This window comes from Rutilus rutilus (genome assembly GCF_951802725.1).
Source record: "Rutilus rutilus genome assembly, chromosome: 9".
NCBI lineage: Eukaryota > Metazoa > Chordata > Actinopteri > Cypriniformes > Leuciscidae > Rutilus > Rutilus rutilus.
This window is the reverse complement of record NC_140223.1, coordinates 16,688,429-16,700,771: the sequence shown is the minus strand read 5'-3', so window position 1 is coordinate 16,700,771 and position 12,343 is coordinate 16,688,429. Positions and strand designations below refer to the sequence as shown.

At 37.6% G+C, this 12,343-nt stretch overlaps 1 protein-coding gene across 7 annotated transcripts in view; it reads left to right on the top strand.

The window, feature by feature from the left end:
- The window catches only part of igsf9ba (immunoglobulin superfamily, member 9Ba), a 62,727-nt gene that overhangs the window by 32,779 nt on the left and 17,605 nt on the right, over nt 1-12,343 (top strand). For all 7 annotated transcript variants that reach the window (XM_084418271.1, XM_084418269.1, XM_084418270.1 and 4 more), the window contains exons 4-7: nt 487-638; nt 4,484-4,601; nt 9,988-10,129; nt 11,277-11,422. In XM_084418271.1, the coding sequence (XP_084274397.1) occupies nt 487-638; nt 4,484-4,601; nt 9,988-10,129; nt 11,277-11,422 (558 nt within the window). The remainder of the gene's footprint in view (nt 1-486; nt 639-4,483; nt 4,602-9,987; nt 10,130-11,276; nt 11,423-12,343) is intronic.

Genomic DNA, 12,343 nt, shown 5'->3' with positions numbered 1-12,343 from the left:
TGGCAACAAATTGCCCTCGTGGAAGAAGAAAGCCATTGTGTTTACTTACCAGGATCAACTAAACGCTGGATTTTCAAAAGTATGTGAAGTTCGCGGCTCCATTGTTGCAGTAAACTTGCACAACATTCTTGAATGAATAATTTATTAGATCCACACTGGTCTGTTATTGTAGGGACATCGACATTATATTGCCACGCCCTTAAACATGACGCGGAACAAAGCGAACTGTGATTGGTTGCGTTGCATGTCAGTCAAACGTCCTCTTGGGTGGTCCTTGGCCAAGAAAAGCTGCGATAGAGTCGAGACCTTCTGCCATCAGTCTGAAGGTCTGGCTGCGCAAGACTATGATACTGGTACCTAGTGGTTGTTCTCTGTGGCTGCAGAACTTAACAGAGAGCCTTACACATTCTCTATGGGGTCCTGAACACGTGAGAGTATTAAATATATAAGAATCTGTACTGAACCTGTCCTTTGTTTCTCTCCCAGCGCCCCCTACGTTCGCGGACACGCCACCGCAGTACGTGGAGGCGAGGGAGGGTGGCAGCATTACTCTGACCTGCACTGCCTTTGGAAACCCCAAGCCGGTGGTCACCTGGCTGAGAGAGGGGGATCAGCTGACCAGCAACAAGAAATACATGGTAACTGTGCTCTTGCTTTTCAGTGTTTTTGGCTTGTTTTCCAGTAAAAAATAACTTTTTAGGAATTAATAGGTTACTTTTATTCCACAAGAAATTCATTAAATTCATCAAAAGTGACTGTAAAGACATTTATAATGTTACAAAAGATTTGTATTTGAAATAAATGCTATGCTTTTGAACCTTCTATTCATTAGAGAACCCTGAAAAAAGTATCACGTTTTCCACACAAATATTAAGCAGCACAACTGTTTTCAACATTGATAATAAGAAATATGTCTAAGTCTAATTTGATACCTGAAAAGTAAGATTGATTACACCTAACTAACTGCTAGTTGGTCATACTAGTTCTTAAGACAGTCTTAACATAATGGCTATGTTTATGCAACTGGCCCCAGATCAGGATTTTTGAACGATTTCTGAAGGATCATGTGACTGGAGTAATGATGCTGAAAATGTAGGAATAAATTACATTTTAAAATATATTAAAATAGAAAAAAATATTTAATTGTAAATAATATTATTACTGTTTTTATTGTAGTTTGATCAAATAAATGGTGGTGAGCATAAGAAACGTCTTACACAAATCATATTTAGAATGGAATCTTGAAAATATGGTGTTGGAGTTAATGCAGAAACCAAGAAAATTTAAAATGAGATATATTATATAAATTTGTTTAGATGGTCAAAACTCATTGTGTGTGTGAACAGTTTCAGATGATGTAGCATTTCATTTTGGTTAGCTGCTGCCTTGATAAAGTAGAACATTGACAATGTACTTTTGTCTCCAAATATAGCCAGTGTGAATTTAGTCTAGCCGTTAATTTGATCTACAGTGAATCGCACTGTCTCAGTTTTCTTTTGGAAATTGAAGCGTGAATCATCACAAGCTATTTGTAAGAAAAGGCTCTGTCAGTCAGGGCCCGCGTCGAGGGTCTGACAGTTGAAGAGCACGCGTCTGCAGTGGGAATGGAGAAAAACTGACAAGCGTGTTTCCAACTTACACTGCATGCAGGATGCAGGGGAGGAGGCGGCGCAGGATTTGACAGAACAGGCAGTCAGTCTGGCTCCAGTAGGCATTGCCTCTCAGCACATCTGAGGAGATATCCCTGAGGAAACAGACAAATAAAAGACAAGAGAGACAGTGTAGCTGCTTCTGTCTTACATCTGAATGTTTGCTTTCATCTGTTCTAGACTACAGCCACCTGCACCGCATTCGTCTTGTTCCGCATTTCCCAGCGTTTTTTTGGTCACAGCTAGCATTTACACGAGGCGTGTTTGAATGCCATTTGCCGTATTCTGCCTGCCACTCTTACTCACCGGCGACTGATGAACAGGAAGTGATGGCTGGCTGCTGTTTTTCTTTCATGGCCGCTCTTAGCAAGGTTATTCTCCAACCCAGTGGCATCGCTTCACAGCACTGTGGAGCGTATTCCCAAAAGGTCACGTTTGTGATGTCTTATAAGCTGTTTGGCGGGTGAGGCGTGAACTCACACATTTGGACACTTTAGCACGTCTTTGCGTTATATATAACAATATGCCAAACACAGTGGTATTTTTTATTATAGCTGCAAACTTTAAGTAAAACATGCAAAATATTTGTATCTATTTATTAATTATTGAATTTAACTATTAACTAAATTATTATTTTTTATTATTAAATTACTTTTAAAGACTATCATGTCTTTAGCAGAATGAATTTATACAATTAAAATATTATTGTGTTATATATATATATAATTATTTTAATAAGCTAACTTTTCAAACAAAATTTGAATTTAACATTTTGTTACATAATGCTTTTTATTTATAATTGTTTTAATAAAAAAAAAATCTAATTATTCTAAATTAGCATGTCTCTGCATGATATAATAAAATATCAAATCGAGTGGCATTTATTATAGCAGCAAACCTTTCATACAAAACATAAAAAAGATTAATTATTGTTTATTAATATTAAACAAATTAATGTTATATTTAAATGATTATTAATTATGTATTTTGCATTATATATATGTAAATAGCATAATAAAATTGCATGTAATTAATTATTATTAATATTACAATTATTGTTTTAACATAAATGTATTACAGCATTAGAATGTCTTTGCATTATAAGTGGCTTTTTTTTAATGTAGCACCAGCTACTTTTTTATTTAATTTTTATTTGAATGAAAAAATAATTATTAGAATTGATTAAAAAAGTAGCTTTGAGAAAAGAGCCGTATATGGTCAATCCCACGTAAACAATCCCACTTGACTTTTATGTCAGTGAATGTAAATGCTGGCAGCAGCCTAAGCAATTCTCTGTCACATTTAGTAAATTGCCCCATACGCTGTGATTAATCTCGATTCGGCTGCAATTAGATTGTATCAAATCTATATTTAATTATTTCTTCTGTGAGGAGAAAGCACTCTGCTTCAGCTTCTTGGCTCTTACTTTTAAAAGCTGTTCCCACTGCTAACCAGCCACAGTCCCAGACATTTACTCAAAAGAAGTGTGTCGTGACCTCACCTTTAAGAACAGTGTTGAGGAGGCCGGTGGTCCTCCATTCTTTTCCCTGCTTCCATGGCTAGAAGTTAGAGAAATGGAGGAATGTGATGAAGGAACACACACACTAAAGAGCAAGAGGCACAGATGTCTTGTCTCGATGCACAGAGCTTGTTTCTCACCCTGCCCTCCTCCACAGCAGTGTGTTTAAATTAGATCTCTCTGCACACACACAGTGTTTGAGAGAGTTTATTACCTCCTCTCGTCTGGGTCATCAAGTGTGATGTGTCTGTCAGCGACAGGACTGTGATGGAACAGGCCGGGAGGATTGTGTCAACCGTCCAGCAGGACTTGACACACCTTGGGATATTGTGTGGGAGGAACAATAAGGCCAGTCTCCTCTGGCTAAAGCAATTGACGCGCAGGGAATAAGACGCGACCCACTCCTTTTCTAAAACGTCCTGTCAGGAACCTACGCAATAATTCATGTCACCCGTGTGCTGTTCGGGAAGACGCAACTGCACTCTCAGGCTCAGATGTGGAAACTGAGATATTTTAATTGGTTTGTTACAAAAAGCGCACAAGCAAAATAATGCATAATCTCTTTTAGTGTAAATAGTCTGATTTTAACATTAATTTTAAATTAAATAAAAATATCAATTGAAGCTCTATTTTATACGTTTATACATTTACAAGTTTTAACAATTTTATTGCTATACATTTTAGTAGAAATAAATAAATATATGCAGAAGTAAAAGTATAATAAATGTCATGTGGTTCGTTTGCCCTTGTTAAAAAAATTGCTGTCAATTTCCAATCGGCCTTTAGAAAGCACAAAATGTTAATTGTTAAAATGCAAAAATTTTATTCAATATTTATTATCTAAGAATTCTAATATTATAAATTATTATATTAATATTATATTATAATATTATTTTTTAACTATATTATAAATGTGATTTTGACAATTTATTAACTCTTTACAGTAAGGTCTTATTTATAAACATTAGTTAATGTATTAACTAACATTAACATTAACAAAGATACTATAACAAATGTATTGCTCGATGTTAGTTCGTTAATCAAAAATACAGTCATTTATTGTTTGTTCATATTAGTTCACAGTGCATTAACTAAAATACAACTTTTGATTTTGATAATGTAGTAGTAAATGTTGAAATTAACATTATTGTAAAGAGTTATGAACAATTTTATAGCCATACTTTTTTGTATTAAATGAAAATTGAATATGATGTGTATATTATATTATATTATATTGTATTTATAATTATATTATATATATAATACGTTAGATTTGTGTTTTGAACCCATGTTTTTGCTTGTAATCTCTCTGTAGGTGACTGACGGCAGTCTGACAGTGCAGGCCATCACGCGGGAGGACCGGGGGGCCTACAGCTGCCGTGCCCACAGTGACCAGGGGGAGGCGCTACACACAACCCGCCTGCTGGTGCAAGGTGAGGTCTGCAATATCTGTGGTGCAACACATATCCATTGGCTTTCCTTCTCCAGAAATTAGATACATATACAATAAACAGGCGCATCTAATACACGAAAAGGAAATGTCCGGTACTGATAGTCGGGAGAAGCCAGAAACCGTCCTTCACGGTCAATGTTTGTCCTTTTACTTGCAACTGTGGTCATCCCGTCCCGTCAATACTAGCTGCAAAGATGCGAATCCCTCTGTGCTCCCTGGTTAATTAGTCTCTTTTAGTGAATCTGCGTATGGACACATCAGTGTTGTCAAAGTCTGGCCTTTACGTCTCGTCACTCTAAGCACATCTGCCGCAGTCAATACGTTCAGCCCGCTCCATCTGCATAGATCACTTCCTGTCACTCAGCTCCTAATGGAGCCTTCCAGTAGAAGCTGTTTACAGCCCTGCTCAGAGCGATGGAGTTGATATACTGTGGGTTTACGGTTACCACTTGTGCCTTGTATACACACCTTCAGAGTGACTTGTTTATTTATTTGCCTGTAGTTCACACAAGGATTTTATATATCTTCATCATAACTGCTGGTATTCCTTACTTCCTTTCTGAATTTCGATGCTGGTGGTCAGACTAGTTTGTGCTGGGCTTGTGCTGGTCTAGTTGGTGATCCATAAGAAAGGAAAATGGAGTGGAGATCTTTTTAAGACCCCCTGTCTTAGATCAAGACCCCCAGATCAAGCGCACGTGAACGGATCATCTTTACAGTACGAAATAAACATTAATGAACAGTACAATTTACCGAAATCCAGTGTTTCAACCACAGAAAGACTTCAATAAAACAGCTTGTAAAAAATGTCATAATGTAAAATTTTCCTCAGAAAAGCCATTCAAGCTTGTTAGTCAGCTAAATGAACTCTAGAGAGGAGCATTTAGCTAAATATACTATGCACTATATTACAAATTCATTATATGTTTTACTGTTCTTCAATATTTAATGTATGTTTGAATAAATTCATCACGTTTTATGACAGCCACCATTTAAATGTTTATATTTCAAACAACGAATTAGAGTAGAAACCGAATTATGTAATTATAAAAATAATATTATAACTTTATTATTATAAAAACTTCCCAAAAGTAATTGAACTTTTTGTATACAAATCAGTTAATTTAAACTTTAATACAGTAATGTAGTACCAACTGACTCCCTGTAAAGTCTACAGCATTATTTGAGAGATTTTCTTTCCTTGAGAAAATTTGGCATGTACTGTACTTAATATATATACAAATGAATCAATATCAAATCAAATCAAATTTAATTTGAATTGAAATCGAATCGTGAAATTTGTGTCAGTTCCGATCCCTAGTAAACTATAGTTATGACATACACCAGTCAAAAATTCACAAAAAGTGGAAATTGAGATACTAAGTAATAAATATGAGATAGAAATGATGAGATACTATGGGCCAGATTTACTAACAGCTTGCGCCAGCACAAACCCTCTTTTGGCGTTAAAAATTATTGTCAGGATTTCAGTAGTGGAAGAAGTACTGAGTATGGCTTCGCTTCAGAAGGCCTTTATTAACCCCCCGGAGACGTGTGGAGCACTTTTATGATGGATAGATGCCCTTTTATGATGGATGCACTTTTATGGACTTCAAAACAGAAACAGCCTTTCACTGCCATTGTAAAGCTTGGAAGAGTCAGGATATTTTTTAATGTAACTCTGATTGTATTCGTCTGAAAGCAGAATGTCATATACACCTAGGATGACTTGAGGGTGAGTAAATCATGGGCTAATTTTCATTTTTGGGTTAAGTCTTAATAAAAGAAATAATAATGTCAAAAGTCATAATTATGGCAAAAATGTTACAATTTTGACTTAAAACATTGAAGTTATATTGTGACTTTGTGACATATTATGACTTTTTAATTCTTATGACTTTAAGAATAATCATCATTCGCTTTGAGTCAGCACCTGGTACTGGTACCACAGTCTCCCCCCATATGGCCTTAGCATTAGTACAGAATGATGAAGTGGTTCAGTTTATTATCCGTCGACCGTGTACAGTTTGACAGCAAACATGAGCAAGCTGCCTGTCATTGGCTTTGTGGCTTTCACTGCAGTCAGATTTATGGCAGTGGAGCATGGCTGTGAATACAGAGCAGCACGCTAACACATCCTTCGCTGGGAAACAGAGAATTTAGAGAACACGTGTGATCATAGAGCACCAGGACATGTACAGGATATCTGGAGCTTCTTATCCATACTCTCTACATTTCCTGCTAATTGCTGGCTGATTTATAATAAATATTATGTGACATATAATATATTTAAATCATTTTTAATGCATGGTTTTCAAACTTTTTGTTTCCAAGGAGCCCAAAATAATTTCTCAAATATTAGTGACGTCTATGTAATTTCATGTATAAAGACACATTTATGCTGTGTGTGAAAAATATTAAGCTTGAAATGATAAAAAAGTTGTTTTTTCTGTTCATCTTTTTTCTGCGTATTATTAAAGTAATGAGATCTATAAATCTTTTTTTTTTTTGTTAATATTTAAAACAAGGCTTTCAAAAGAATAAAATCTCATGATTTTTAACCAGCTTTTAAACATATTTAAGAAATATCTTGTTAGCTTTAGTAACCCTAAAACACATCCCAGTTTGAATGCATTTTTATTTGGACATTGAGTTTCTAAAAATACATTAGACTTATTTTGTGATCTTTTGCTGTGAGATGTTGTAATAAGAATAATCAGAAAAATAATCATTTCAGTTATTTCACCGTGAGTCATTTTATTATGTGTTAACTTATACAAGGGAACTTCGGAGTTTGATGTATGAGGGAACTATAAAATATAAAGCAAAATGACATGGAACACAAGAGTGAAGTAGTCATTAGATGCCATGTTCATTACAGCACAGCATCTCGGGGAATAGATTCATAAGCAGAAGTTATTGTTCCTCCACATGCGCGACGACGTTAACGACAGATATTGTTGAACCAATGTGGTTCAAACGGCCGAGGTGCAACCACGCTAGTTTCTCCAAAGAGGCACCGTACTATGATTGTTAATCAGCGAGTTGCATTGCTGTACGGGAAACGCACCCCTGAGAAAGTACATAAACGTCGAAACAAAATATAATATTTTGATCATCTGACATATTTGAGAGCTAGATCGTCTGCCCTACCTGGAATTAAGAGCTTTAGTTGGAGTGATTTAGAAGGGAATCGTCTGCTCTTGTCTAAGCACCAGTGAGTCAGATGGAGACACATATGAACTGTGCCGAGCCAAAATTGCCTTGGCCATGGGCTGTTTTGTTTAGTAAACTAGCAATATTGTTTTTACAAAAAGCAATATTCTCATGAAGCCTCCGGAGAGGCACTCTAGTTAAAACCTGCTTCAATAACACGAGCATGAGCAACGCCGGGGATATTTTTAGACGCTTTCAAGTGATGCCTTTCGCGATTTCATTAATAAGCAAAGCTACGCTACTGTCAATAATCCCCTTAGATGCAGTGTCATTTACCGCACATTAAGGACACATCCAGGGAGCTGAGCGTAGTCTACACATTAAAATTAGAAGATATTTCACAGCTAGTCATAGGTTTGTTTGTGCTAAAAGCAATGTTCACGCTGTACCTTTCTGCAGAGCACTCACAAATCTCATAGCGGTCCGAGTGTCACGACAGTATTCCTGCCTACCCACACGTCTAATTAAGAGTCTATTGGCAATTTCAGTGACAGCCTCATGTGGGAAGGATAATGTTCTCTGTGGGAAGGTCTGACAGTAGTATCTTTGCTGTCTTTATTAGACAGGTTTATATACAGATAAACACAGAGGAGAATTAGGATAATTGGAAGGAATACCACATCTGTGGCATGCGGTCGATTAACACAGACAATAATTCCGGTCCCTTGGTTTATATAAACAAACACAAAATGTGTTTGCAGTAAATACGCTAAAAAAAGCAAGTTAGCGGGCAAAAAGCTAGCACCTCTAATTGAGTTTTGAATGTGCACTCAAATAGCATGTTAGCGGTGAGTTTACTCTTATTTAGACAACTTGTTTCTCCGGTTTGTGAATAAGACTTCTAATTCTAAAGAAAAATAAAATAAGATACTAGTGTAGCAGTTTTGGGTTTTGTTTCACGGCTTTTGGTTATGCCTATTCATAGTTAGTCCTATTCTTCTGTTTGGTCCTGTCACTGGTTCATTGGTGTGTTAATTAGTCTTGTGTTGCATTTGGTTGTTCTTGATTAGTCTTGTTATCTTTGTTTGGCAATATTCTCATAATTGCAACTATATTTTGTAATTGCAACTTTTTGTATCTTACAAATGTGTCTTTCACACACTGCAATTGAGACTTTACACTTGCAACTTTCTCAGCATTTTGATTAGACTGGGTAAACCCTGCAGCTCAGGCTGGAAACCTGTACATTTATCTATCCTGCTTCCTTTACAAATTTGCGGGAACCAATCACAAACTGGCTTATCCACCTGGCGCGCTATTGGCAGGTTTAATCCAATCCAATTCCTTTGAACCTCTCGACGATGCTCAATGGCTTCTTTTTAGCAAACAAATCGCTCGAGTGGGTGTAAATACCACTAACTTTCATGGTTTTGTTGCACAATTGCTCGACTCCATTGCTGCTTCTGCAAACCGCTGATCAACACGTTTGGTCACACATTTCCTGCCTGGAGTTTTCGCGTCGCTCTGCAAAGTATGTCACTCGGATCGTTGTTCTGATTGGTTGAAGGACTATCCAATCGCGTACAGAGTCATTTGAACTATGCCCGTTGATCACTGCCTCTTGTGCAGTAGAAATACATTGCAGACTCCCCAGACCAATGTTCAATCTTAAAAGATTGAGCTTGGTCTGGTGATAGCCAGACTAAATTTTTATTTTATATCTCACAAGTGCAATTTTGTTTCTTTTAGTTGCAACTTTATGGCTTCTTTTTAGCAAACAAATCGCTCGAGTGGGTGTAAATACCACTAACTTTCATGGTTTTTTTGCACAACCTGCAAAAATCGCTCGACTCCATTGCTGCTTCTGCAAACCGCTGATCAACACGTTTGGTCACACATTTCCTGCCTGGAATTTTCGCGTCGCTCTGCAAAGTACGTCACCCGGATCATTGGTCTGATTGGTCGCGTACAGAGTCATTTGAACTATGCCCGTTGATCACTGCCTCTTGTGCAGTAGAAATACATTGCAGACTCCCCAGACCAATGTTCAATCTTAAAAGATTGAGCTTGGTCTGGCGATAGCCAGACTAAATTTTGATATTATATCTCACAAGTGCAATTTTGTTTCTTTTAGTTGCAACTTTATAGCTCACAATTGGTTCTTCCCTGTTTTACTGTCTATAACCCCTGTCACTGTTTGCCTCCACCAGGTCCTCCATACATCGTGTCACCACCTGAGAACATCACTGTTAACATTTCCCAGAATGCCCAATTTACGTGCCAAGCAGAGGCGTATCCTGGCAACCTGACCTACACTTGGTTCTGGGAGGAAGACAACGTCTACTTCAAGAAGTAAAGTTATGATCGAGTTCACTTCTGTGCCAAGTCTCAGAGTCTTGAAACCTTTGTGTGTGTCTGCCACATTCATATGGTTTTAGATTAGAGCCACATATATTTTTAGACCCAGAATCCCTGAATCTCAAGCACTCTACAGCTGCATTAAGGCAAATTCTAGCACAGTGGAGGCGCACACAGCAGGTTTTTATGCCGGGATGGGAACATCTTGTGACACTGTGCTTGTGTCATCACATGCCTAAAAAAACATGCTGATCATCTGAAGCCGAGCCAGGAGCTGTTCTGACTCCCCCAAGCGTGGCCGTATTGAACCTCTCTACGCAGGGCTGTAGTCTGTTCCTCTCTGTGGAAACAGGCCAGAATAGTGTGAGGGGCGGACGGATGTTCACGGGAACATTCAACATACTGTACCACTCTGTGTAAAAACACCTCAAAAAACCTCAAAAAGAAACATTTTATTTGCTCAGAAGCATTTTTTTCTGAAGGCATACACATCTATAAAGAAAGAGTCTTCAGTGGGCCCGAAGCAATACTGCAGGGGGTCTGCCAAATATTATTTGATCTCATTAAAAAAAAATTGTGCGTGGAAAAAAAGTTTGTTAAAGATAAAATGTAATGTAAAATCAACCAAAGCTAGTTAGGTTAAGAAGCTAAAATTCAGCTGAATGCCAGTTAGTTAGAATTGTATAATGTATGAAATGCTGTTTCTGCCTTATCTTATATTTATATCTCAAAAATGTCTTTATATTTCTTAATTGTGACATTATATCTCAGAAATGTGTCTGTCTCATAATTGCAAACTAATGTCTCACAAATGTATGTAGTTCCCATAATTGCAACTACATTATATAATTATTTCTTACAAATGTGTCTATTTCTCATAACTGTGACTTCATATCTCACAGTTGCAGCTTTTTATCAAAATTTGATAAATTTGGCTTGTATTTTTCACAAAAAGTAGGTATAAGTTGTTGTTGTTGTTTTGTTTTTTAACTTTCTCAGAATCCTCTTCTGTATTATGTGCTCTAGCCAGAAACAGGCTTCCATAATAATGAGACATCATATCAGCTTCAATTCTTCTCTGTGTACAAATGCTTTTAATGATATTTTTTCAAACAGATCATTTCTCTTCTCTTCCCTTCAGTGATCTGAAGCTCCGTGTGCGCATCTTTATTGATGGAACCCTCATTATCTACAGAGTGAAGCCGGAGGATGCTGGGAAATACACCTGCAGCCCTAGCAACAGCCTGGGTATATCCCCCTCTGCTTCAGCTTACCTGACCGTGCAATGTGAGTTTCACCTCCAACCTCTTAAACAGCCTGCAGCACCAGGCCTGCGTTTGAAATCTCAGTCAATGTCTTGTGTGCCTTTGAGGTTTTATGTAATTGGTGTCTGTCACGTAGAGGGACAGAGCTATTTACACCCTTTGAGATGCCGTGGTGGCTGCCAGGCATCTGAGATGTTCTAGTTGCTGCCTCTCTCTTGAGGGTTTGAGAGTTTGTTTCCATCTGCACCAGGACTCTTGAGGAAGTGGCGGATAAGCCCAGAGTCTGAGCTGCTTCTTTGTGTCTGTCTGTCTGTCTCTATATCGTTCTCTCTTGGCTGGATAAGACAGATTGGAAGAGCCTTACTTCCTGTGGTCATCATGAAAAATTGGAATCATGACAGTTATACATGACAGCCAAGACTTCTCACTTAAGCAACTTCACTTCATTATTATAAAACAAATAGTTCCAACTCTGAAATCTGATTGGATGAGACATGTTGTGACGGCACATCATGGTGCGTTCAAGCCAGGTCAGAAAGATTGTATTGACGAGTTGAATGCACATGATAACCACCACCAATTCAAACATACCACTCAGAAGTGCAGGATTTTCTTTGAGCCCCAATCTTTATGAGTTGTCAGTGAGAAAAATGGCGGAATACCACAATACTTATAGGTATTTAACAGTGGCATTGTCAGGCTTTTTTTTATTTACAGCAAAATAAGCTAATTATATTTTCCTAGCGTTAGTCCCGCTCATTTGCAGGGTTCGCTTCATCGAAATTACCTGCACACACACATTGGATTTGGCACAGGTTTTACACCGGATGCCGTTCCTGACGCAACCTAGATACGAGAGTACTGGGACACACTCACACACTCCTACTGCCAATTTGGCTTGTCTAATACACCTAACCTGCATGTCTTTGGACTGTGTGGGGGA